Source organism: Cetorhinus maximus, chromosome 10 (assembly GCF_964194155.1).
Source record: "Cetorhinus maximus chromosome 10, sCetMax3.hap1.1, whole genome shotgun sequence".
Lineage (NCBI taxonomy): Eukaryota > Metazoa > Chordata > Chondrichthyes > Lamniformes > Cetorhinidae > Cetorhinus > Cetorhinus maximus.
In genome coordinates, this window is record NC_135888.1 from 77,045,793 (window position 1) to 77,073,469 (window position 27,677).

General features: G+C 43.5%; 1 protein-coding gene across 1 annotated transcript in view; it reads right to left on the bottom strand.

The window, feature by feature from the left end:
* The window catches only part of LOC144685771 (uncharacterized), a 219,738-nt gene that overhangs the window by 33,651 nt on the left and 158,410 nt on the right, over positions 1-27,677 (bottom strand). Inside the window, exons 19-22 of the mRNA XM_078550630.1 lie at positions 12,922-13,078; positions 10,956-11,161; positions 10,247-10,359; positions 6,393-6,662 (exon numbers count right to left, since the gene is read on the bottom strand). Coding sequence (XP_078406756.1) covers positions 6,393-6,662; positions 10,247-10,359; positions 10,956-11,161; positions 12,922-13,078 — 746 coding nt within the window. The remainder of the gene's footprint in view (positions 1-6,392; positions 6,663-10,246; positions 10,360-10,955; positions 11,162-12,921; positions 13,079-27,677) is intronic.

Here is a 27,677-nt window from a genome sequence, read left to right on the forward strand (position 1 = left end):
CACATCTTCCCTTGCCTGTCCTCAAGCGGTTGAGGGTTGTCCAGGTTTTCCATCGAAGGTTAAAACCTGGGACTTCACCACTTCTAAGTGTCCAGTTCTGGGCACCACCCTGTAGGAAGGATGTGAAGGCATTAGAGTGAGTGCAGAAAAGATTCACAAGAATGGTTCCAGAGAAGAGGAACTTCAGTTATGTAGATAGACTGGAGAAGTTGGGAGTTTGCCTTGGAGAAGTGAAGGTTGAGAGGTGATTTGAAAGAGGTATTCAAACTCATGAAGGGTCTGGACAGAGCGGATAGGGAAAAACTGCTCCCATTGGTGGAAGGATCAAGAATACAAGGGCACAGATTTAAGGTAATTGGCAAAAGAAACAATGACGAAATGGGGAAGCTTTTTCAAACAGCGAGTGGTTAGGATCTGGAATGCACTGTTTCCTGACAGTGAGTCACAGAGTGTGGTGGAGGCAGGTTCAATCAAGGCATCCATGAGTGAATTGGATTATCTGAAGGAAGAATGTGCAGGACTATGCTGAGAAGGTGGTGGAGTGGCAATAGGTGAATTGCTCCTTTGGAGGTCCAGCACAGACACAATGGGCCGGTGGCCCCTTTTTTTGTGCTGTACCTATCCTGTGATTCTGGCTCAGTTATCAGGTTATGGTTGGCGATGTTGGCAGTCAACAGGAGATGCGTTGTGAGGTGCAGCTTCCATCAATTTGTAGGATGTGGATGTGTTCCAGTAGTGCATAGGTTTTGTTTTTGATGCCCAGTGTCAATGGGAGTGCTCCATTACTGTTGGCCAGTGGTGTCCTTTCAGGAGTATGTTTTCCCTGTGGACATTAGGGGGTTCAATAAGTGTTAGCACAGGATGTCACTTTTGGCCAAATTATCATTTGTGTTCACAACCCTAATTCTAAGCAATGCTTGGCAGCTTTTACATTGGTCTTATTTCAATGCGATTTCAAGGAGGCCTGCGTCGATGATCCAGCTTCTGGTGTTCACACTGCTAAATATGGTTCTCTTATTCCAGCAACATTTTCATGGACCCAGCTTCCATGTGTCTATGAGTGTGTTGCTGGGATAAGTGAGCCATATTGTAAAGGCCAGGAGACAGGGTACTGATCACCTAGAATAGGATTTAAAATAACACCAATATAAAAGCAGCTAATATTAACAAATTGTTCAACTGCAGAGGGTATTGCAGAAGATGTGATCCTCTTCTCACACCAATGCCTGCACACGTGAATTTCCAAGCAGCCTACATTGCATAGTATCAGGACAATGCACACTGACTAAATTTCCCCTCCATATCCCTGGGATGCTGAAGCCAACTGTAGTGACCCAATGGGTTCCCCAGTTGGAAGTATCCACTCTGTATAGTTTAGCACTAGATTGGTCAGTGCATTTATCCACCAAGCCACTGTGAAGACAAAAGTATTTTCAAACTTTATAATAATGTCAAACAGTGAATTTCTTAAAAATCCCATATTGGAGGGGAACAAAAAAAATGAAATACTTTCAACAAAGAAGTATTTCTCATCGAGGATTTTTCAGTTTTTAAATATTCAACTGACTTTTTAGAGTTGGAAAAACAAGCAGTAACAAGCAAATAATACTGGGCAAAATTTTTAGCTTGGTATGAGAGCATGCGCCCGGCCTGCTTGAACCTAAAATAGCGCATGATGACATCAGTCAAGCATCCCGCGCTCGTGCAATATTTTGGTCGGCGTGCACACACCAAAGTCGGAAGCATGCCCCCCAACAATTAAGAGGCTTAGTAAGGTCATTAAAGTTGTAAGTAACTCTGACTTTTCGTGCCCCGTCCAACTTTACGGTTGGCAGACGGGCGAAGTGGCCAGGCGGACTTTGCATTTTACTTGAAACCCCATTCAAAGTGCAGGATGAGGTTTCCGATATTAATTTTAAAAAAAATGTTTGGACAGAATTTATCATCTATATGTTCAGATGACTGATTCTGATGTGTGGACATTTTTTTCTACATTTTAAAATCTTTATTCATTGCTTTTAAATTCTTTTAGCTCCCTAAGGCAGCTCTCTGCCTTCAGGCAGCTTTCATTCTGCGCTCTCCCGCGCCCGTGCTTACATCAGCGCTCGCCCTCCTCCCACCTCCACCCCGGCAGTGCTGAGCATTTCAACGCACCTTTCACGCTGGGTGGCCGTTAATTGGCCAGCCAGTGAGAAATCGTGGTTGGGGGTCGATCGTGATCAGTGGTCCGCTCCCCGGCCCGCTGATGGTGTGCGCCCGCCGAATTGAAAATTGTGCCCAGTGTGTCCCCTCTTGACAAAGGATTTCCTCAACGGAGCACAGGTAATATCTGCTTCTCATATGAGCAAACGAATTAAGAGTAGGCCACTTGGCCCCTCGAGCATGCTCTGCCATTCAATAAGATCACGGCTGATCTGAATGTAACCTCAACCCCACACACCTGCCTCCCCCGATAACCTTTCACCCCCTTGTTAATCAAGAATCCATCTAGCTGTGCCTTAAAAATATTCAATGACTCTGCTTCCACCGACTTTTGAGGAAGAGTGTTCCAAAGGCTCACAACCTTCAGAAAAAATTTCTCCTCATCTCTGTCTTAAATGAGCGACCTCTTACTTTTAAATGGTGACCCCTAGTTCTAGATTCTCCCGCAAGAGGAAACATCCTCTCCACATTCACCCTGTCATGACCCCTCAGGATCATAAAGGTTTAAATTAAGTCGCCTCTTACTCTTCTAAGTTCCAGTGGATACAAGCCTAACCTGTCCAGCCTGTCCTCATAAGACAACCCGCCCACTCCTGGTATTAGTCTAGTAAGCCTTCTCTGAACTGCTTCTAACACATTTACATTTACATCTTTCTTTAAATAGGGAGACCAGCACTGTACACAATACTCCAGATGTGGTTTCGCCAATGCCCTGTACAACTGAAGCATAACCTCCCTGCTTTAGCCATCAATTCCCCTCACAATAAGTGATAACATTCTACTAGCTTTCCTAATTACCTGCTGTAGCTGCATACTAACCTTTTGTGATTCATGCACTAAGACACCCAGATCCCTCTGAATCTGAGAGCTCTGCAATCTCTCATCATTTAGATAATATGCGTCTTTTTTTATTTTTCCTGACAAAATGAACAAGTTCACGTTTGCCCACATTATACTCCATTTGCCAGATCTTTGCCCACTCACTTAACCCATCTATGTCACTTTGTAGCCTCCTTACATCCTCTTCACAATTTACTTTCCTACCTATCTTTGTATCGTCAGCAAGTTTAGCAACCATTCCTTCGGTCCCTTCATCCAAGTCATTTAAATAAATTGTAAAAAGTTGAGGCCCCAGCACTGATCCCTGTGGCACACCACTCATTACATCCTGCCAACCAGAAAAAAAGACCCATTTATGCCAACTCTCTGCTTCCTGTTAGCTAACCAATCTTCTATCCATTCCAATGTTATCCCCTACCCCATGATCTTTTATTTTCTGTAATAACCTTTGATGTGGCACTTTATCAAATACCTTCTGGAAACCTAAGTACAGTATACTCACCAGTTCCCCCTTATCCAGAGCACATATGACTCCTTCAAAGAACTCCAATAAATTGGTTAAACACAATTTCCCTTTTACAAAACCACATTGACTCTGCCTGATTGCCTTGAATTTTTCTAACTGCCCTACTATAACATCTTTAATAATAGCTTTTAACATTTTCCCTATGAGAGATGTCAGGCTAACTGTCCTATAGTTTCCTTATTTCTGTCTCTCTCCCTTTTTGAATAAAGGAGTTATATTTGCTATTTTCCAATCTGATGGAACCTTCCCTGAATTTAGGGAATTTTGGAAAATTAAAACCAGTGCATCAACTATCTCATTAGCTACTTCTTTCAAAACCTTAGGGTGAAGTCCATCCGGACCTGGAGATTTGTCAGCTGGCAGCCCAACAATTTGCCCAATACCGCTTCCCTGGTGATTATAATTTTCCCGAGTTCCTCCCTCCCTTCCATCTCCTGATTTCCAGCCATTTCCGAAGTGTTACGTGTTCTCTAGTGAAGACTGAAGCAAATACCTGTTCAATTCACCCACCTTCTCCCTACTTTCCGTTATCAATTCCCCAGGTACACTCTCTAAGGGACGAACGCTCACTTTGTTAATTCTTTTCTTATTTAAATATCTATAGAAGCTCTTACTATCTGTCGTTATATTACTAGCTAGCTTTCTCTCATACTCTAATTTTCCCCTTTTTATTAATCTTTTTGTCACTCTTTGCTGTTCTTTATATTCTTTCCAATCTTCTGACCTGCCATCCATCATTACATAATTATATATTTTTCTTTAAGTTTGATGCTGTCATTAGCTTTTTTAGCTAACCACGGATGGTGGGCCCTCCCCTTGGAATTTTTCTTTCTCATTGGAATGTATATATTCTGTGTATGCCTGAAATATCCCTTTAAATGTCTGCTACTGGACTTCTGCTGACATATCCCTTAACCTCATTTGCCAGTTCACTTTAGCTAGCTCTGCTTTCATGCCCTCATAATTGCCTTTATTTAAGTTTAAAATACTAGTCTTGGACGCACTCACTTCTCCCTCAAAATGAATGTAAAATTCAATCATATTATGATCTCTGCTACCTAGGGGTGCCTTCACTAGGAAGTTATCAATTAATTCTGTCTAGTTGCTCAATACCAGCCTGCTCTCTGGTTGGCTCCAGAAAGTGCTGTTCTAAGGAACTATCCCAAAAACATATTATGAACTCATTTACGCTACCATTGCCCATCTGATTTTTCCAGTCTATATGTAGATTAAAATCCCCCATGATTATTGCTGTACCTTTCTGACAAACTCCCATTATCTCTTCTTCTATACTCTGTCCTACCATGTAGTTACAATTAGGGGGCCTGTACACCACTCCCACAAGTGACTTCTTGCCTTTATCATTCCTCATCTCAACCCAGACCACTTCTACGTTTCCTGAACTTAGGACATCCCTCTCTGTGCTAATACCATCATTAATTAACAGAGCCACTCCTCCACCTTTTCCTAACTTCCTGTGCTTTCATACTGACTATGCAGAGCCTCCTTCCTCATCCTACCTACACCATTGGTACCTACATGGACCATGACCATTGGGTCCTCGCCCTCCCACTGCAAGTTCCTCTCCAGCCCTGAGCAGATGCCCCTAACCCTGGCACCGGGCAGCCAACAAATCCGTCTGGATTCTTGCTCTTTGGTACAGAGAACAGTGTTAATCCCATTACTATACTGTTCCCTACTACCACTACATTCGTTTTTGCTGTCCCCACTTGGATGGCTTCCTGTACAACAGTGCCATGGTCAGTTTGCTCATCTACCCTGCAGCCCCCACTCTCATCCAAACAAGCTGAACCTATTGGACAATTGCAGAGGCTCACACTCCTTCCCCTCTGGGTCCCCTTACCTGCCTCACTCGCAGTCACACCCTCCTGTCCCTGCCCACTGACCAAATCAGAAGACCCTATCCTAAGTGGTGCGACTGCCTCCTGGTACAAAGCATCCAGGTAACTTTCCCCCTCCCTGATGTGTCGCAGAGACTGCAGCTCAGCTTCCAGCTCAATGACTAGGAGCCGAAGTTCCTCAAGCTGCAAACGCTTACTACAGACGTGTTTGCCCTGGATCACAAAGTTATCCAGGAGCTCCCACATGCTGCAGCCTTGACACATGACATGTCCTGCCATCCTTAATGTGCTTTAAATAATTATTTTATTATATTAATTACTTATCTATGTTGCTATCTTATATATTTTATTAACTTTATCACCAAATTATGTATTATTGTAAACATTAGGGATAGAATAGAACTTACCCAATTACCAGATACTCACCAAACAGCTAGTTCCTTTTCCTGTGGTAGAGGAAGAACCAATTTCTATGGGGTGAGAAAGGTAGAAAGAGGAAACGAACAACTTCGTCTCCCAACTCCCCTCTCACCAAACTCCAAGTCTTCACATAGTTAGCTCAGCTACACTCCATTTGCCAAAGCTGCACTAAAGAGTCCTGAATTTATAGTAAACTGAACTGGGGCTACAGTAACCAGATTCAACCAGTTAGCTAATTAACTACTCCTCCTACACCTGAGAGTGAGTTTATCCTGTCTAAATTGCAAGAACGAACTTAACCTGCTTACATAGTATTTTCCAGTTACTGCTAATTACAGACTAGATTAGATTTTAACAGCAAAATTTAAGAACACAATTAACACTTAAAACTTCCCCTCTCACCAAACTCCCAAGTCTTCACCCAGTTAGTCAGCTGCACTCCTTTCACGATTAACAACCTGGTTTTTTGGTGAATAAGAACACAATGCTATGCTTTCCAATGGCTTTCAATGTTTAGAAACAAACAGAGGGAAACTTCTCACCTTCTTAATATTAAATTTAGTAAGTAAACCCCAGCCTCGGCCTGCAGTTTTCAAAATTTCCACTTCAGGATATTGCCGTTTGGTGAAGCACTGGTTCTGGCATTTGTCTCCTGCAGGACAGACAGTTGGGTGGCACTCGTACATTAACATCCTGTTCAGACATTCGGAATCTACCCCACAAGGATTCTCATCAGTTGGCTTACAATTACATCGTGGAATCTCAGACGGATCAGCAGTGAAGATCTGAGCCTTACCCACGGCTTTGTTTACCTTGATAGAAAAGCAGATGGTTAAACCTCGACAATTAATCATTACATAATTATCTTTCTACAGTTCATACATCTGTTAATTGAGCCTTAGAATGCCGGAATATATAACAAAAGTAAGATAATCATTCTTTGCAAGAAATCCAACCTACACACACAAATAGGACATTGCGAAAACAAAATACTGCAGATGCTGAAAATTTGAAATAAAAACAGAAGATTATGGAAATACTTGCAGGTTGGGCAGGAGCTGCAGAGAGATAAACAGATCTAACATTTCAGATTGATGGCCTTTCACCAGAACTGGAAAAAATTAAAAAACAGGTTCGAAACAAGTACACGGGCAGCGGAAGGGGGAAGGGAGTAAAAGAATGAAAGGAAAAAAACGGTCTCTTATAGGGTGGTATTCAGGAGATAGTAAATAACAAAAAGGGATGGTAAGTAAACTAATGATGTGTCTAGAGGAGACATTGGTGAGCAATTGAAGTATGATTATCAACATCTGTCATCCAAAAACAAACAAATGGAAGCAGAAGTCTAAAATCGTTGAACTTAATACTAAGATCAGAAGGCTGCAAATTGCCCAAATCTTAAGATAAAGTGTTGTTCCTCCAGTTTATGATGAGCTTCAGTGGAACAATGAGGTCAAAGACAGAGAGGTCAGAGTGGGAATGGAGTGCAGAATTAAAATGACAGGCGAATGGAAGCTTGGGGTCACACTGCAACTTCAATGAGGTGCTCCGCAAAATGGTTGTCCAATCTGTACTTAGCCCCCCTGATGTACAGGAGACTGCATTGTGAGCAATGACTATAATATACTAAATTGAAAGGCGTACTAGTAAATAACTGTTGCATCTGGAAGGAGTGCTTGGGGCTTGAACAGTGAGAAGGTAGTATGTAAAAGGGCAAGTGTATTATCTTCTCCACTTGCACAGGAAGGTGCAGTGGGAAAGGGAAGGGATGATGGTGGTGATAAAAGAATGGACAGGGTGTTGCGCAGGAAATATGTCCCTTCAGAGTGCTGAAAAGGGAGATGATAATGCGTTTGGTGGTGGCATCATGCTAGAAGTGGTGGAAATGCAAGTCAGGGTTTTTAAATGTCTTTATCAGTCTATAGTTCAGATTACTTTTGTAAGTGAGCCCCAGGATTATTATATGCATTTGGCTTTCAGACATTGACGGAGTGACGATACACCAGATTTTGATTTAGAATTTAATTAACAAATTAATTAATTAACCAATAAACAAACAACATATTTTTACAGTAATTCTTAAGCTTAGCTGGCTTCTCAGTAGTAGCAAATTAAAGTTTGAGACTGCTGGACTAAATTATGATGCAAGTAATATTTTTGTGCAGCTCTTTTCTTTTTGCCATACATTGCCTATCTCTCTTTAAAGATTGGAGCAAGATGGGCTTTTAAAAGGTATCCAGGAACAAAAAATTTTAATGACTGCCTGTTAAATCCCAACAAGTTGCCAACCGAATACATGCTTGCAGAATTAGGTGCCACAGATGTTTGCATTCAAATAGGATGGCTTGGTCCCTCCCTTAGACAAACCAACCAATACTGACAATTATACCAATGAAACAAGTTTTCCTGTGAATGAAGCTGGTTCTTAACCCTTTATGCACTATGAAGAATTAAAGAAGCATATATCATGATAAATCTTAGTAAAAATGCTTTTTCTTTTCACAAAGGCCTCAAATGGAACTATGTCCTCAGCACTTAGCTGGAGAAGCAGAGACGTTGTGGCACATTTCACTTTATTCAAAACTTATGACAAAATGCAGACATGAGCGTTAAGCTTTTTTAAAGGAAAATGTTTTATCTTTCAACTTTGTCTCTGCAATTCCCATGTTCCCATGAATGATTTTAACCCCTATAATCAAAGACTAATTTTCCCTAACTACAGTAAACTTTGCACTGCAAATTGGCTCAACCTATGTTTCGCAGTTCCTTGTGTGATGGAAGTACACCGTGCATTTAATAGCTAAAATCAACTTTCATACTAACTTTAATTTCATAAACACAAAGAAACATGATCAAGATTAACATATACTGGAGGGAACAAGACGGTTTTCACACACAAACCAGACCAAAGCCCATAGATATTGCAGCTTTTGTAACCAGAAAGATAGCCAGAAACTTATATAATTAATCAGTGCTCCAAATACTAGTACAGTTTATTCTTCTAATGCCACATCAACAATCAGATTAGTAATTTTAGTTGTATTCTTTAAGTGAGGTATTTTACATGAAATATAGTATATAACCTGCCTGTTAATAAAATCATTTTGCTCGAGTCGAGCTACTGGAAAATCCAATAAGAAATAGAGAGCAGGAGAGCAAAAATTAATAAATGAACCTCAGAAACTAATTCTGTCCAACTGCTATGATGTACTCAGCCTGTGGGTATAAGGAGGAAGGTTGCAGTGAAGATGGAAAGAATGCTAACCAAAACACTGTGGAGAAGGTGGTATTCTCTGCAGACCCAACTGACAACCTGGGAGGGCGCATTGCTCACATGGTGCTAGCGTAAGATATTTTGAAGTGCATGAAAGGAATTGGGAAAGATAGAACCAGCTGTCATTGTCCATGTCAGAATCAACAATATAGGAAAGAACAATGCGGAAAACCTGCTAAGGCAACATCATTTAGACGATGCTCATAGTAGGACTTCTCAAATGAGATAGATCTCAGGTATTGCCCCATGCTAGATGTTAGCAATGTCCCATTTGTATGCGGAGCACAAACACATGAGGATCTTTATTACCCTAGAGGAATGTAATTTGAGAGATCTGGACATACATCACCATAACCTAAAGGGACCGATAAAACAGACAGTGAAAAAGTTAATGTAATCTTAAGGCCCCAACAGCACAACTGAAGAACACAACAGTGCTCTCTAGACTGTGTGTGGTTCATGGAACCCTGTGTCCCCCAGTGCGCAGCACTGCAGTCTGCAGGTTATAACCCCAATTTTAACCCCCTGCGACCAACAAGAATAGAATGTGCGTGATTAAAATACTGGCAGAGCGGTCACCAGATCCATGGTGCACATGAACCCAATGCCATTTTATCAGGGATGCTTCAGGTTGTATGAGAGACCCTCATCCCAGGCAGGTGAAGGAGTCATTGAGATTCAATGGTCAGGGTCTGATGCGCCAATCAAACCTCGGTGTTAATTGCAAAGTCGCTACATGTTACAAGCCTGGTAAAGGTAACTTGGTGCCACAGGGCAGCATGTCCAGAAGACAGCAGAGAAAATAATTTAATTTATATTTTTTAGTTCCATTGTCAAACCAGAGGCATGCCTTGCCTCAGGCTGCTTTCTCTTGCCCAAGACTGCAAAGCCTGTTGCCCACCAGTCAGTTAAAATCACAGCTTATATGTGCCAGATACATTGCATGGCTCTCCGGCCTACATGTGGTAAATGTACTACAGTATTCTACAGTTTCTAACAGCAGAGTACTGTTCATCATCCTGTATGTATTGCAGGCTATATAGCATTACGCAGTCTGTATGTGTTTGATGCAACGTGATACAATCTTGTTGGTATATTCTGAGAGAAACTGACAATCTATACCTTGATGTGTTTGTATGGTGGTGGTTTTTTTTCATTCCGTTTGTCCTCCTGTGCCTGTCTTGTCTCTCTTTGGGTTTTCAGCTCCTCAAACCTTTCTGCAGCTTCCTGTAGTGCTGTAGAGACAGCTAGTGTGAAATACCAGATGTACTTGTGCATTTACAATATCAGTAAAGTTTATCATCTCATCAGCTTCGGGCAACTTATAATGCATTGCTCCCAATATTTGAACCTCAGCAGGATTGAAGGCCATCTTTAAAATTTTAAAAAAACAATTATTTTTCACACTGATGCTATTTATTAAGGCAGCTAATAACATCAAAATAAGGAAGATTCTTGTTTACTGCAGAAATTTTAAAAGCCTTCTTATACATAAAAATTTTCTTCATCCTGCAAATGCAAAGCATATTCCACATATTTCTAGGATAAGGTATACAAGTAGAAAAATTGAGAGCAATAACATTTTACAACATTTAAATGTTGACTTTTAAGGCTGAGATAAACATATTTTTGATCTCAGGGAATCAGGGGACATGGAGAGAGCGTGGGAAGTGAAGTTGAGGCAGAAGATCAAACATGATTGTACTAAAGGCAGAGCAGTCTTGAGGGGCTGTATGGCCTACTACTGATCCTATTTCTCAAGTTCTTATAACCCTCAGTTACTTTGTCTCAGTTACACATTCCCAAATATTTCTGCTTTTAATGACATTACCTTTCTTAAAGATGGTGTTGAGACCTTTGCATTTTTTGTCTTTACTCCCTTTGTCCCCTTCCATGTATGAGAACACACGTGCCTGATAAGTCCAGAAGTAGTCATTCGAGCCAAAGAAACGGACAGGGAACTCGCCAATCTCATGTTTCATTTTTTGAATATTCGTAGGAACATTTTTGGGATGACAGACCTCAGCAGGCCACCACCTTACAGGAACAAAAGCATAAGATGCATTGGAATTCTGAAAACATTTAGGTTTAATGGTTCATTACTAAAAGCTATTCTGACACAGGCATTCAATCCCCTAAGAATGTGAAATTACAGCCGGTACCCTAAAAGGTAGAGTTTTAGTGCGCAAGCAAGTTTTGATAGTGTGGTGGACCTGTGGTGTATCTAAGGGTCATATATGCTTCTTAGCATTTTTTTCATAGTATTTAGGTTGATTGCCATAGCAAGAAAATGAAAGAAGGCCTACACTGCTGGAAATTGGAGAGTCTATCCTATTTATTTAATTGTATTATTTAATGCACTTCATTTCTATCAAGTGTATTATTAAGAAGCAATCCCAAAGCTCTGCTACATGAGGTTGGGCTCAATAGGGAGGCTGTTCTCCAAGAGAGAAGATAACGGGTGGAGATGATCAGGGTTGTCCAAGCCAATTCTATCATTTGACACATGCCTCTTCACTGCTGGAGAAAGCATAATGACTTTATCAGGCCAACCAGGGATGCAATTTATTCAGCATATTTGCTGCTTAGAAATACCTCTACCTTGTTGTGTTAAGTAATTCAAGAGCTTATCATGAAATCCCATGATTAACTTTATGTATTGTGAACAAGCGATTGGCTAATGTTATTGATATCAAAATGCTGACGGTGGAGTGCCTTTGGTAAAAGTGGACAATAGGGCAGGTTGCAGTATGTAGAGTAACTCATTGATGGTCATCTTTGTAAAGCACAACTTTGCAAGCACTGCTTTTAAGACAGTTGGAGGAAGGAACACTTTGACCTATATTCTCTATTATGGGTGGTCCTGGCAGATGAGTGTATTGCACCCCTTACCACCTTGGCTAGATCCCGTTTCTTGTCTTCTTCCTCCAAAAAAACATAGTTACAGGGAAATTCCCACGTGTAACTCATTATGATCGCCGTGCAAAAGAGTAGGAAGGAAAAATGGCAATCCCGCAATATTGGTACATGGGTAGATGATCATCTGAGAAATAAGCTTACTGTAATCAAAGGTACGAAGCACCTCCTTGTGCTTTGCCTCTAGTACTGAGGATTGGCTACCCATCTGAATGGATGAGAATGTAATTGGATGAGAACATCACTGCAAGCAACTGAGGCAGTAATGATGCAAAATAGAACATTACCCCATTATTTGAATGTGCCCATCCATTTCAGTGTTTGGTGTTTTCATTTATACAGAGTCTGATGCCTTGAGGGTCTAGAGTTTCCAGCAACAAGAACAGCTGCCTTCTCTTAGGTGTTCAGGTGTTAACATAGGCCCTTGTCTCCTTGGCAACCTGGTCACATGGGTCTGTCTCGGGGCAGAGTTCAGTACAATTTCACATCACCCCCATTCCAGGGCATTTGGTTTTACCTTAAAAGAGACTTTCTAAAATGTATATAAAGTCTTATAAAGTCTAGTGGTCATAACAAGGTATCATGGAAATATCAAAACAAGCTGGTTTAGGATATGCAATGTAGGGTGTGAGATTAGACAGGTATTCAATAAGTTGATTTATTTTCATGGGCCAGGAAGAAATGTTGCAAAAACATTCTTCACAAGCTAAGTCTCAGAACACATTGTATGTGAATTTTGTGAAAAATGGGGTGATAACATATGCTAGTTTCTTGCACTTTGTCTTTTCTTACTGGAACTGAACTGAATATTTGCAATTTAATTTATTGTATACCCTATCACTGTTAGAATATTTTAAAATTAATATCCTTTCCAAACTAACCTGTATCGACCGAGTTTAACCCAGATGATGTCCTTATAATGTGGCTTTTTGCCAGCCTTACAGTCATTACAGTACCATTTTCCTTTAGGCATCTCAATGTTCAGGCACTCACGATGAAAGGCAGCAGGACATGACTCACAGCATAGTAAACTGCCACCTGACAATAAAAATGGATACATTTACAGTTTAGGTATCAGGGAAAGGCAAGAAGGAAAATTAATAATGAAAGCAAAGTACAAACGCTGATAAATGGGAGAACCTGATCCGTGAAACAGACACTTAAGAAAAATCCTGCCAGCCAGCTTGAGTTTGATTCTAGCTATTTTGACTGCATATAAAAATGTAAAATAAACAAACATATTTTGTTCCACACAAGACATCAATGCTACATTCAAGTTTTGGAGGCATTGCAGAGAATTGCCCCAATACTGTTCTCTGGAATAACTGGACAGAGTATAAGACCAGGTGGAGGGAGTCCAAAACTAGAGATCATAAAATAAGGTAAGCACCAATAAACCCAATAGGGAGTTAAGGAGGAATTTCTATGTAAGGAAGAAAAAATTACAAATTCTTCATGCTGAAAGGAGGAGATAAGGTCTGCCAATGAGCAGCTCAACAAGAAATAATGTGGATTGGCATTCTTTCCATTTGTGGATGCTGACAGAGAGGACATAAAGCAAGAAAACTTCAGTTGTGGCTGAGTTTTAAACTAAATGAAACATGGCTGAGTATTATTAAAAAGCACTTATCTATGAACCACTAAATAAATACAATTGTTATTTTGCAGATCAATGAAAAGCCACCATATTGATCCCTTGGGCTTGTCTTCATAGGAAGCCCTGAAAATTGCCAGTCAGCTGATAAAGAAAATGTCCCAGCTGGAATCAAAACAGTAACATTCAGTTCATGTGCGTAATGATTTGGGATAGAGTAAGTTCTCACTTTAAGTTGCCCCATTTTAAGCTGTTTCAATTGATGAAGGACACGCCCTCTTTTTTTTAACGGCATAAGCTGCCGTAAACTAGGTAAGTTTAAAGGTCTGATTGAAATTGACAGGCCAGGGAGAAGGTAAGTGCCTAAAGTAAGTCGATAGCATTGTTGAGGGGGTGGATTCTGGGGGAAAATCGGAGGTGCGGGGGCGGGGGTCAGACATCAGGAGGAGGGGGTCGAGAGGGGGTCCGGTCAGGTCGGGAGAAGGGGAGGAAAAGAGGTGGGTGTCTGGTCGGGTTGGGTCAGCCTCGGGATGGAGGTGGGTGGGCAGCATCGTAGGGTCAATGGAATACCATATGGGGTGTAGTTGGGGGGGAGACCCCTGGGGCGGTCAGTGTCTTTACAATAGTTATCCAGAAGTTAGGAGGGGTTTTGATTCTTCTGAATTTTCCCGAATAGCTATTTGTGTAACACAGCTGGAGCTATCCAAAGTTTGCGATTTAAATCGCATTTTCGGATGGTTCCCAGAGAAAGGCAATTGCCCAGAGGAAGTTTGTACTTCTGGGCAATTGCCGTGCAAGTCCTGGCCTTTGAAGTTCCGAGCGGGGTTCTCCAGCGCATCTTTGGGGTACTGCCCCAAATCTGACGCTGGGGAGCTTGGAAGTTATGGCCCATTGTGTTTTTAATGGGGCTGGTATTTGCGTTTAACATTGTGGATTTGCAATAAACATAATTTCATACTGGGTGTGACATAGGGTCGCGAGACACGTTCGGGGCCATTTTGGAGCAGATCCCCTCACTTCCCGGCACACATGGTCGCTGCTGACCCACCCACTCCCAATCCTCCTGCTAGACCACCCTTCCGCTCGACGCCTCTCCAGCTTACAACTTGAAGCTGATCTCACACTCCGCTAGTTGCTTCCTGTCTCTCGCCACTCATTTCCCGAGCCCTTGCTCACAACGAGGATCTGGGCGAAGAAGCGACGAACGGGAGGTCAGCCGGTGGGAGGGTCAGTGAGTGGGAGAAGCGGTTAATGGGAAGTTTGACTGTGACCAGGAGGGTGAGGAATGGGAAGGTTGGGGAGCACAATAGATGATGAGCCACAGGGTCAGGGAGCGCAAGGTGATGAGTGGGAGAGGAAGAGCGGAAGAGGCGGCAAGTGGGAGAGACAACAATCGGGAGGTAAGTAGAATGGATTAGCACATTTCTTTTATATTTTTAAATTTATTTTAAAAGTTGTTTTATTTATGAATATATTAATTTAGCAATGTACAGTATATAATCTTACAGGATACAATGATTAATGGCATTTTACTGATGGGAAAGATCCTACAGAACCTAACTAAAGCTTTTACATTGGTTGTAAAACCAATTAATGTTTCGTTTAAAGTTGCACTTCTCAGGAATGTAAGTACAAAGTTAAGTGAGTAATTACTGTGCTGATGTATAGAATTTTTGCAAAGTCAACATTCTGATATGCTTTAAATTAAATGCAATACAACAATCTCAGGTGGTGAGAGGGAGCAAATGGCTCATCCCCTAGGAACTGCAAGATAACAATAAAAATAAGGACAGCTCCAATGTGAGCTCATGTAAACTTTTTACAATTTATTTATTACTAGCTAATTACTTATAGTGTTACTCACATATGCTCCAGGAATAGAGGCACAGTTATGAGCATTAGCCATTAACCTGGGAATGGCTAATCAGGTATCCCTATGGGAGAGCGGTTTAAATGGAATCAAAGAAGTTTATAAAAGAGAAGGCCATTTAACCTATCATGTCCATACTGGTTCTTTGCTGAAGCAAAGCAAAATCCATCCCACTGATCCTGCTATTTTTCCATAGCACTGTGTCTCCCTTTGGTTTAAATATTTATCCAATTTTTCATTAATGTTCTGTCTCAGAGTATCCTGTGGCAAACACTCTATTGTTCAATAAACTACTTCATAAAGAAGTTTCTCCTAATCTCCCTTAACTTTCTTGGTGACCATTTTAAATTGACGATCCCTTGTCACTGACTCCTAAACCAGAGGAAAAGGTCTTTTCCTGTTTACCCAATCAAAACTTTTTATAATTTTAAAACTTCTAATAAATCAATTCTAAGCCTTAGGGACACAGTTAAGATGATTAGCGATTAATCTGGGAATGCTATTCAGGTGATCCTTGCGGGAAAGCATAGCTCTAATCTCTTCGCATAACTATAGCTTCCCAGCCATGGGGTCATTTAGGGGAAGTCTTATGTTGTACAATCTTTACGTCCTTAATGTTCTTTCTGTAATGTAGCACACACCAACCTAACTATGGCCTAATTTATATTCTGTACTAGTTCATAATTACTTCTTTAGTTTTCTACTCTATGGGTGGAATAATATATGGGTAAGGGGGCGGGCAGATGGCAAGCACCCCCCCCTCAAACCACACTGGCGTGGAGCTGACGTGCTCGACACTGACCCACCCTGCAGTCGTAAAGTGCTGCAGACTAAGGAGAGCCGAGTGGAACCTCAGGCCCTAGTCCTGCTCCCTGGAGCTGCCGGTCAATCGGATTGGCCAGCAGTTCCAGCAGCACCAGGAAGGCATCAGTGGCAGCTGCCAGGACTACAGGAAAAGAGAATGATAAAGGCCCATGGATCCCCAGAGCAGGTAAGTCAGGAGAGTTTGTGTAGATAGGTGGGGGGAAAGGGGGTGGGTTTAAGGGAGGGAGCGGCTGGGAAGGAGGTGGGGGGGGGGGGGGGGTGTGGTTTCGACCCAAGGGGGGCCACCCTGTGACCGGCCGAGAACAGCCCTCGAAGAGCGATCCCCTCCTTCCTCTCGCCCTTTAAGCATTTAAGTTTCCGATCCTGCCCTGCTACCCATTCCAAATGTTTTATGCCATGGGCATAATTATCAGGGTCAATTGCTTGGTAATAATCCCAATTGACCCTTAATTAATCATTTAAATATGGTGGGCGGGCTGCCAATTTCAGTGCCCATCCCCTGTATTATGTGGGAGAGCTTGGGGGTGGGTAGGAAGGTGGTGGGATGGGTTTCATTCCTGATGAGGAACACGCTAGCTGGGGGCATGTAAAATTCAGCCCCATGTCCCTTTTGATTAAACCCAGAGCTGCTGCCATTTTTCATTACTTCATTTGTATTTTCATGCAATTATCTATTTGAATCCCAGACCTTTCAGCATCTTTCCACATACTCATTCCTCATTTTGCCTCCTGAAATTTTTAAACCATACAAATTTCAGGTAACACCTGTCACCTGAAATTTTTAAACCATACAAATTTCAGGTAACACCTGTCACCTATCATAAAAGCAAAATACTGCGGATGCTGGAAATCTGAAATAAAAGCAGAAAATTTTGGAAATGTAGGTCTGGCAGCATGTGGAGAGAGAAAGAGGGTTAATATTTCAAGTCCGTATGACTCTTCTTCAGGGCTAAAGAGAGGTAGAGGTCATCTATCTATGCCTTCGTAAAATCTTTTACCATTCTCCTTGCTATTTGCCAAACTCTTTACTTTAGTGCCATCAGCAAATTTTGAAACACGTGTTAGATACATCAAAGTCCAAATCATCTATATAATATGTGAACAAAAGTGTGTCCAGCACAAACCCCAATCCAAACAACGCTCACTTATACTAACTCTGTTTCAGCTGTGGCTCACTTGGTAGCACTTTCACCTCTTGAATCACAAGGTTCCGGGTTCAAGTCCCAATCTAGGCCTTGAGCACAAAAATCAAGCTTATACTCCAGTGTAGTACTGAGAGAGTGCTGTACTGCTGGAGATTCCACCTTTCAGATGATGCGTTAAACTGAGGCCTCATCTGCCTGCTCAGGTGGACATAAAAGATCCCATGGTGCCATTCTGAGGAAGAGCAGGGGGGGGTTATTCACATTGTTCCGGCCAACATTATTCACGCAAGTCAACATCAGAAAAACAGCATCAGAAAAACAGATTATTTGGCCATTATTACATTGTTGTTTGTGGGAGTTTCCTATGCATAAACTGATTGCCGTTTTCCTACATTACAACAGTGACTACACTTCAAAAGTACTTCACTGGCTGCAAAGTGCTTTCAGAAATCTATTTTCTCTTTCTTCTTCAACAAAAGTGTTGCATTGACTACTGTCCAGTAAAATTACACAATTTACATATTAAAGATGATTGAAATATCGTGCCAAGAACTGTTATCTTCTGACATTTTTTAAATAGCCATAGCTCTCAGAGACGACTTCATCATGGGTTCTGCTAACTATTTTCAGAATCAATTCTTTCTCTAGTTACCTCCAACCAGACCTTCCTTTAGCATATCAACATTCTCACTTCCATTACTGTTGGTGAAAACTGATGCAAAATATTTCTTTAATATCATACATGAGGGAATGTTGTGTAGTTATAAAGTTCCTGTTCATTCAGCATGGCTAAAATTATTCACTATACAGCTTTGAGCAGTAAGAGATAAACACTGTGAAAGTGAGTTACTATTTAAGTATGCTATTACAAGGAGGATTTATCTTCATATGAAGTCTGCAGAATTATGGTTTGTGTAAAGATGCAGTTTCTAAAGTAAGTACCTTCATACAGCCTACCATTTATAATGGGCATGTTGGTGCAAATGCAATTTGTTGCTATTTGTGGCAGCCAGTATAATAGTGGTGTTAATAAAGTAAGAAGATAAGGGGCACCAGCTGAGATTCAAGAAAATTTTTATATAATATACAGCACTGGTTGAACAGCACTAGCAACAGTGATCTAGTCTGATGGTTCAGGTACTAACAAATTGCTGAAGTTCCACTACATTGGATCGACCCTCAATTCAGCTGCCATGTTATAATTCAATTCCTTCAACTGGACCGTAACTTCCAAGCTTCGTAGCGTCGGATTGGGGGGGGGGGGGTAACCCCAAAGATGCGCTGGGGAACCCCTCTCGGAACTTCACAGGTAAAGGTTTGATAGGCAATTTCCCAGAAGCACGAACTTCCTCTGGGAAACTGCCCTGCACTGGAAACCATGAAAAAATCATGAAAACATAATTTAAATTGCAAATTCGGATGGTTCTGGCAGTGTTACACCAATAGTTACTCTGAAAAATTAAAACCTAACTTCTGGGTACCTATTGTAAAGACCCAGACTGAAGCCCCCAACATCCCCAAAAGACTCCCCCCCCACCCTCCCCTGATTAACTACCCCGCCCCAGTGTTCCCCACTCCGACACCCCCAGGATGGGAATCGCCCCACCCGTGGGCCCGACTCTCACCCCCAAACCCGCCCGATGCCTGACCACTTCCCCAACAACCCAATCCTCCACCCTCATATCCAAACCAAGACGTCCCCGCAGGCCCGATCAGACCCAAACCCCCAGCCACTAGGCGCGACTCTCCCCCACCAGCACTCTGCAGCCCCATCCCCCACCCCACTGAGGTCAGACCCCTCCCACATGAAGTCCGACCCCTCACTCCCCCCACCCCTACAGACCAGCCCCCCTCCGACCTCTGATCCCAACCCCCAAGACTCTCCCACCCCCTAAATCTTATCCACTTACCCTCTCCCTGGCCTGTCAAGGACATTTAAGTTTCACTGGGACCTTTAATTTACGTGGTTTACGGTAGCCATGGCCATAAAAAAGGGTGTGTCCTCCTTTAATTCGGCAGAACTGGACTTGGACGCTTGGCCTCGAGGACTGTTGTGCTCCCTGGATCTCGCCCAGCCTGAGTCGGAAGGGCGGGTGAGATGGGGGCGAAAGAAAAATCCCATAGGTGTTTGGGCACGGAGAAGCAATCCGACACAGATTGTCACTTTGAGAAAGTTACGGCCCGCTATCTCTTACATTATGGATATGGCTTTGAAAACTTTTGTGATATTAGACTTGTGTTTTTAAATTGTAGAAGAAATGGAAGCCAAAGGGAAGTGAAATCTGCAAACTAATGAGCAAATAGAGCTGTTACAGGCCAAAATAAAGGGAGCATTTAGGATGCTAAAACTGACAACTTTGAAATGAATTAATGCAAATGGATAATGATTATCCCTTTTTGCCTATTGCTTATATTAAATGTGGACATTTTGAGTAGTGGGGACTGCAATTACTGTTCACAATAATAGTATACAGATATTTAGTTTTAAATACAGAAAATTCCATCCAACTACTGTGGCAGGTGGGTTCCGCGGCACATTTCCCACTGGTCAGAGTGGTGGGAAATCGTGCCCAATTTTGCACTCGGAAGCTAATTAATCATGCATAGGCGAGTATCTCTCTGAATCACATGGCGGGTTGGGAACTGATTCGTCTGCCCCGCCGTCACCTAATGGGATCGAAGGTCCGGGCGCCATATTTAAACGGCATGCAAACACACACATTCACTCTTTCTAGCCCAGCTGTCCTCAGGAGACATATAGAGATGTCTGCATAGAAGAAGCAGGCTGTGCCAAGGTTTAGCTATGACTCCATCAAGGCTCTGTTAAGAGGACACCAAGACCGTTGATGGCTCCAGGAAGCCCACCAGCCTCGCGAGGTGCAGGTCTGGGAGACAGTTGCAACAGAGGTCAGCTTGTTTGGCACTCACCCCAGAAATGTAATACAGTGCAGGAAGAGAATAAATGATCTCATCCGCTGTGCCAGGGTAAGTCAACATTCAGCTCACTCCAATCTCACACTGTCATCGGGGCATCATGCACTCAAAGGGCTACACTGCTCAGGGATCTCATGGACACTTTAACATCACCAGCAACGCATCTATCATGCTGCACAAATTCCATTCTCAGCCCTTACTGGGGAGGGCTCACCACACAGAGCAGGCAAGACAAAGGAAACTACGAAGGTATGAGGCATGAGTTGGCTAAGATAGATTGGGGGGACTTCATTAAAAGGCATGATGGTGGATAGGCAATGGCTAATATTTAAGGAACGAATGTATGCATTGCAATCGTTATATATTCCTTTTTGGCGCAAAAATACAACAGGAAAAGCAGCCCAATCATGGCTAACAAAAGAAATTAAGAGTAGTATTAGATCCAAAGAGGAGTCATATAAAGTTGCTAGAAAAAGTAGCAAGCCTGAGGATTGGGAGCAGTTTAGAATTCAGCAAAGGAGGGCCAATAGATTGAATAAGAGGGGGAAAAGATTGAATAAGCGGGGAAAAATAGAGTATGAGAGTAAACTTGCAAGGAACATAAAAGCAGACTGTAAAAGCTTCCATAAGTATGTAAAAAGAAAAAGGTTAGTGAAGACAAATGTAGGTCCCTTTCAGTACAAAACAGAAGAATTTATAACAGAGAACAAGGAATGGCAGAGTAATTAAACAACTACTTCAGTTCTGTCTTCGCAGAGGAAGACACAAATAACTTCCCAGAAATACTAGGGAACCAAGGCTCTAGTGGGGAGGAATTGAAGGAAAGTAGAGTTACTAAAACAATGGTGCTAGAGAAATTAATGGGACTGAAAGCCAGTAAATCACCAGGGCTTGATAATCTACATCCCAGGATACTAAAGGTGGTGACCATGGAAATAGTGGATGCGTTGGTTGTCATTTTCCAGAATCTACAGAATTTTGGAACAGTCCTAGCAGATTGGAGGGTGGCAAATGTAACCCCACTACTCAAAAAAGGAGGGAGGGAGAAAACAGCGAATTACAGACCTGTTAGCCTAACATCAGTCATAGGGAAAATGCGAGAGTCTATTATAAAGGGTGAGATAATAGGACATTTAGAAAATATCAATGGGATTAGACAAACTCAATATGGATTTATGAAAGGGGAATCCATGTTTGACAAACCTACTGGAATTTATTTTTGAGGATGTAATTAGCAGAAAAGATAAGGGAGAACTAGTGGATGTGGTGTACTTGGATTTTCAGAAAGCTTTTGATAAAGTTCCACATAACAGGTTAGTGTGTAAAATTAAAAACACATGGGATTGGGGGTAATATATTAGCATGGATTGAGAATTGGTTAGCAGACAGGAAACAGAGTAGGAATAAACAGGTCTTTTTCAGAGTGGCAGGCAGTGACTAGTGGGTAACTGCAGGGATCAGTGCTCGGGCCCCAGCTATTTGCAACATATATCAATGATTTGGATGAGGGGACCAATTGTAATGTTACCAATTTTGCTGACGACACAAAACTTGGTGGGAATATGAACGGTGAGGAGGGTGTTAAGAGGCTTCAAGGTGATTTGGACAGATTGAGTGAGTGGCCAAATACATGGCAGACGCAGAATAACGCGATAAGTGTTAAATTATCCATTTTGGTAGGCAAAACAGAATGGCAGAATATTATTATTTAATGGTGATGGGATTGGGAAATATTGATGTACAAAAGGATCTGGGTGTCCTTATACACCAATCGCTGAAAGCAGGCATGCAGGTGCAACAAGCGGTTAACAAGGCAAATGGTATGTTGGCCTTCTTTGCAAGAGGATTGAGTACAGGAGCAAGGATGTCTTACTGCAGCTATACTGGGCCTTGGTGAGACCATACCTGGAGTACTATGTGCAGTTTTGGTCTCGTTACCCAAAGAGGATATATTTGCCATAGAGGGAGTGCAACAAAGGTTCACCAGATTGATTCCTGGGATAGCAAGATTGTCATACGAGGAAAGATTGAGCCAACTAGGCCAGTATTCATTTGAGTGGGGATCTAGAACAAGAGGTCACAGTCTCAGGATATGGGGCACGCCATTTAGGACCGAGATGAGTTGAAACTTCTTCACTCTGAGGGTGATGAATCTGTGGAATTCTCTACCACAGAGGGCTGTGGAGGCTAAGTCACTGAATATATTTAAGAAGGAAATAGATTTCTAGACTCAAGGGGTATGGGGAGAGAGCAGGAGTATTGGCACAGAGGATCAGCCATGATCACAGTGAATGGCAGAGCAGGCACAAAGGGCCAAATGACCTACTCCTGCTCTTATTTTCTGTGTTTCTATGCTTCCCAACCTCTACTCCATCCCTTCCCTCTATTTGTCTTCAGTTAGGCCAAGCTTTCTCACAACAGGAGGGTAAGATCCCAGATTGGAGGAGGGACAGCCAATATCCAGCAGCTCACTTCTTTTGAGGAGGATGCCATTGAGCAGGCTGGGGAGGACAGGGATTGCTCCTGTGGGGGAAGACAAGTTAGGCTTCTCCCAGCAACCCAGTACAAATGAGCCCTCCATGAGTGTAACACATTTGGACATTCACAGTGAGTAACATGCAATCTTATAATCATAGTTCTAGATTAGGCTTGGGGTCACTTTCTGGAGAACACCTCACAGAAACATCTCCACAGCAGTCGGGGGCAGTGAAAGTCCAGGTCCCAGGAACTCGGGGGACTGCTGGAGATCAGGCACCCGCTGAGTCTCAGTCAGATGATGAGCCACTGTAAGCGGCCACAGAAACAATGCTGGAGTTGCAATGTCAGGCAGGGGAACATCAGGCAGAGTTGTGAGAGGCAGTCAACAAACTACAGTGAAGGATTGAGGAGTCTGTCCACATTCTGTCTGATGTCGTGGCTCCAACATGCAACCGCCTCGAGGTCACCATGGGGAGGGTGGCATCTACGTCGGAGACCTTGGTCTAACAGGTTCTGCCAGATTTGCGCTTGGTGCTGCACTCCATCAATGTAGGCATTGGTGGGATCCATCAGGGTGTAGGCAAGAGGGGGATGGGGCACCTCAACCAACCTCCAGGTGGTCCTTCTCCTTGTAGAGTCAGGGAGGGGGACCTTGGGAGGAGAAACTACAGCCGGTTACTCTGGGGTCTCCACACAGGACACTCCGGGGCATCCACCCGCTCGAATCCCCTCTGCCTGTAACCCCATGAACTCCAACTGGTCAGACCAAGGAGGTGCCTCTGAGCAGGAGACCCATATTAGGCAAGAGCCCTTCAGGTCTCGGGCCTCCAGAGGATGTCTGCCAAGGTCATCACAGATAACAAGGCATAGCAGTCAGGAGGCTGCCTCCACCTCTGCTGTGGATATCAGAGTTGCACCCAGGCGTAGCAGTAGGGTTAGGAAAATTAAGAAATATTGACATCACTTCCGGGTCATGGATGTTCAATCACTGTATATATCTTGCACATTTGTAAATACATTTGCTGTTCATGAGAATAATCTCATCATTTGAAAGTATTGTGCATATGCATGTATGTGCCCTCTTATTGTAAGGTTGAGCCATGCTCCCACTCAGTGATCACCTCCCTTTGTGAGCATCACATTCACGTGATGTCTAACTGATTCATGATAGTTAGAGGACCCTGGTGATATGTCAGGGAGATGTCTCATTGGAAGTGTGCGCTTAATGCATTGGTAATCTTTACTTCTTTGAAGGCAACATGCAGTTAGGCCTGCTCAATAGTCTTGGAGGGTCTCATCATTGGTCATGCCAAAGCACAAGACCTGCTGCCATGGTGATTGCTTCAGCCATGCGCACAACTCAGTGTCTGCTGAAGTTTCTCATTAAGCTGGTGACGACTGCATCAAGTCCTTTGATAACAACGTTTGCATTGTTGTGCCGACTTTCACTTCCCAGAGAGCACAGATACAGGGTGACCTCTTTGACCTCTCCAAAGATTAAGGTCTGGTGAGTTATGAGGGTTGAAGGTGCAAGTCTGAATGCTGAACGTGCTCTCAATGTTAATGGTTATAAAGGACTTTCACTGCACTGGCATAGCATTAAGGAACAGGAGGAATGTGGCCGTCTCCTGCTGCCTGCACCTTATTCCTCCTGGAATCTTGTGGCTATCAATGTGGCACGAACTGTCTTTCCATGTTGTGCTTCTTCAATAGCATCCTCACATGGAAGCTGACCCTCATCTCCCTCTTCAGGTCTTGCCCTTCCTGCTCTTCATCATCCGAGGAGCTCTCAGTCTCCTCCATCTCTCATTCTAGCAAAGGATTCCCCTTACAAGCACCAAGTTGTGAAGGGCGCAACAGACCACAGCTATGCAGGACAGCCTCTCTACAGAGTACAGCACAGTCCCACCTGGGTGGTCCAACATCGGAAGTGCATCTTCAGGATGTCAAAGGTCTGCTCGACGATGGATCGTGTCGAGCCTTGCGTCGTGTTGTATCTCTTCTCCAAGGCACGCTGAGGACGGCACATGGGTGTCATGACCCCTTATCCCCAAGCAGTCAGCCCAGTATTCGCTGAGGCCCTTCGAAAATGTGAGGCACCTGGGAGTGACTCAGGATGTATGAATCATGGGAACTCCCAGGCTACCTGGCACAAACTGGCATTATATGCTTTTCATGATTGTACACCAGCTGAATGTTCAGGGAGTTTAACCTTTTCTGTGAATGAACACCAGGGACTGCTGCCATGGTGCCCTCAAAACCACATGCGCGTAATTAATTGCTCCCTGTACTCTAGGGAAACTGAGATAGCCTCAAACCCATGAAACCTAGCAACCTGGCTAGCATCGAGTGTGAACTTTACATAATGATGAACCTTACTGTAGAGAGCATCTATCACCTCCTTGATAAATTTGTGTGTGGAGGACTGAGATGCTGCACAGGTACCCTGTGGATCCCTATAATGAACCGTAGGACAAAAAAAATCGAGCTCAGTGGTGACCTTCAGGACTGGCAGGGGATGTCCTCCAACACCACAGGGCGTTAGATCCTCCCGCAGAATATGACAGATATGATCCACCAGATCTCTGGACAAGCGCATTCCTATCTCCAGATAGGAAAGTCTTCTTCTGTAGACCCTTGGTCGTGCGAGTTTCTTCCGTGGGATGGGTCTAACCTCCTCAACCTCTGGTTCTTGCTGGAGCTCCCCTGGACCATGGACCCCAGGGCGGGGCCTCCTCTCAAAGCTGTGCTAGGCAGCGTTGAGCCCTTCTCCTCCTCCATTGGATCCATACCATAAAGACAGCAGCATTGAGTCCAGGCTCCATTATTTTTTCATCCTTCTCCCTGTGGATTGATAGATGCAACAAATTAATGAACACCGGGCAAATATAGTAAAGCTCTCACTCACGACCAGAAAGCCACTGTCATACCCTAGAGATGCATCGGGACTTCTAGCTTGTCGTTGATACAACCTTGCAGCTGAGTTGCAAACTGATAGATCGAAGTGATCAAGATATTTGACATCTCAATCCCACAGGAGGTTGGAAAAGGTTTGGATGCATTCATCAAATGCGCCACCTTACCAAACTCACTCCTGCAATTTCTGATCTGGCATACTGACTGAGGTTACCTTGCACATGAGCAATGGCTGGATGCCCTTTGGCCTGTTATCCATGCCAAATGGAGAAAGCACATAAGAGACTTTCTTTGATGATCTGGCAGATGTGCAGCAGCTGTGCCTCCTTAATGGTCGTTGAATTCTCCATTATCACATTCCTCTCTGTTAATGCTGAAATGGAGCAACTGTATTGTGAAGCCAATGACTTTTTGCAGTCTCTTGTTAAAGAGCACTAAAAGGCACTGGCTTTAAAAAAAAGGCATTGGCTCCAATGTCACCTTCAAGGAAGGCTTCCTCTATTTCAATGTTGTAACTCTAAGCTGTTTGATGGTGCCCCCTGAAAGGGCCCCTTAGTCCAGCCTCGTGCTCCTCCCACACTGCCCTAAACCACTCCCATGCAGATTTGTTTCCAGTTTTAATTTCAAAATGCGCCATTACTTCATGGATTCAAGATGGTGGTGCTCCATTTTTATTTAGATATCAGCTTCAACCCTCCCCCTATCAGTGTTCGGGTTCTTCCAATTTTCCTGGAACCTCACGATGAGCAGGTAAAGCTACCTCCAGTTATTTTCCAGCCTCCCACAGTAACCCTGGATCCCATTGTCATTGTGGTGGACATTCCAGCCCTCCCCACAGAACTCATCATTGTTGATGTGCCCTCCCCATCTAGAGGCTGAGTGCATGGTCACATTCAGAGACGACCACCCCCCAGGCGAGTTTTGAGTACCCTCCCGCCCTTCATTACATTTTCCCCATTTACAAGCTGCAGATGCCTCCCCTAACCATGACCATCTCATGTGCAGCCCAGTACTGAGCCAGACAAGTCCATCGCCACCGACTGTGAACATGCCCTGCACACCAAGCTGTGCCTTATCCAACTGAGCATATAGGCCATGCTCCTCCCTAGACCGGGAGTACGACGTGCCTGCCACAAATAGCCCTGTAGCGTGGCTCGCAAAGCCCCAGGATTGCCTTTAATCTCTCACTCCAACCTGTTGGCTCCAGAACAGGGTCTATAACTGTCTTTCAATGAGCTCCTCCATTCCCTCATGATTAACCACAACGTACAGTCTCCCTACCCCCCGCCCCCACGAGTCTTTGTGCAATCCATCCCTCTTCTGTCACACTAACACACTCTCCGCTTCCTAATCCGGAGTCCGAGTTCATCCCCTCTCATTCAGTTCACCTCCCCTCCCCCCCACCGTCGTGTGTCTGCGTTTTAGTGTTCCATGTCGAGCTCCAGCTTCTCCACCCTTGGTCTCTCCTCTGCCTGCCATTGCCCCTCCTCCGTACCCCATTGTCCCCATGTGTCCGTCATCCCCCACCCCTCCAACCCCATTGCCCCCCATGCATCTGTCATCCTCCCCCTTCCCCCAGACCAGTCGCAATGCTGGTCTCTGTTTGATTGTGCAGCCCTGACTGAGAGCCCCTGCATATCGGTGTCCTCCAGGAGTATGGAGGCAACCAGCGTGAGCAGACCAATCCTACTACCCACCAGTGTAGCGTAACACTGCCATTGCTATGAAACAAGAGCAGCACGGTTGCAGGTAGGCTTTGAATGTGACACTCACCTCTAAGTTGCGAGCAATGCATGCCACTCATTTTCAAACATGTTTCAGACCGGTCTGAATTCCTGCTGGCGTGACACAAGATTGGAAGGCAGATCGTGATTC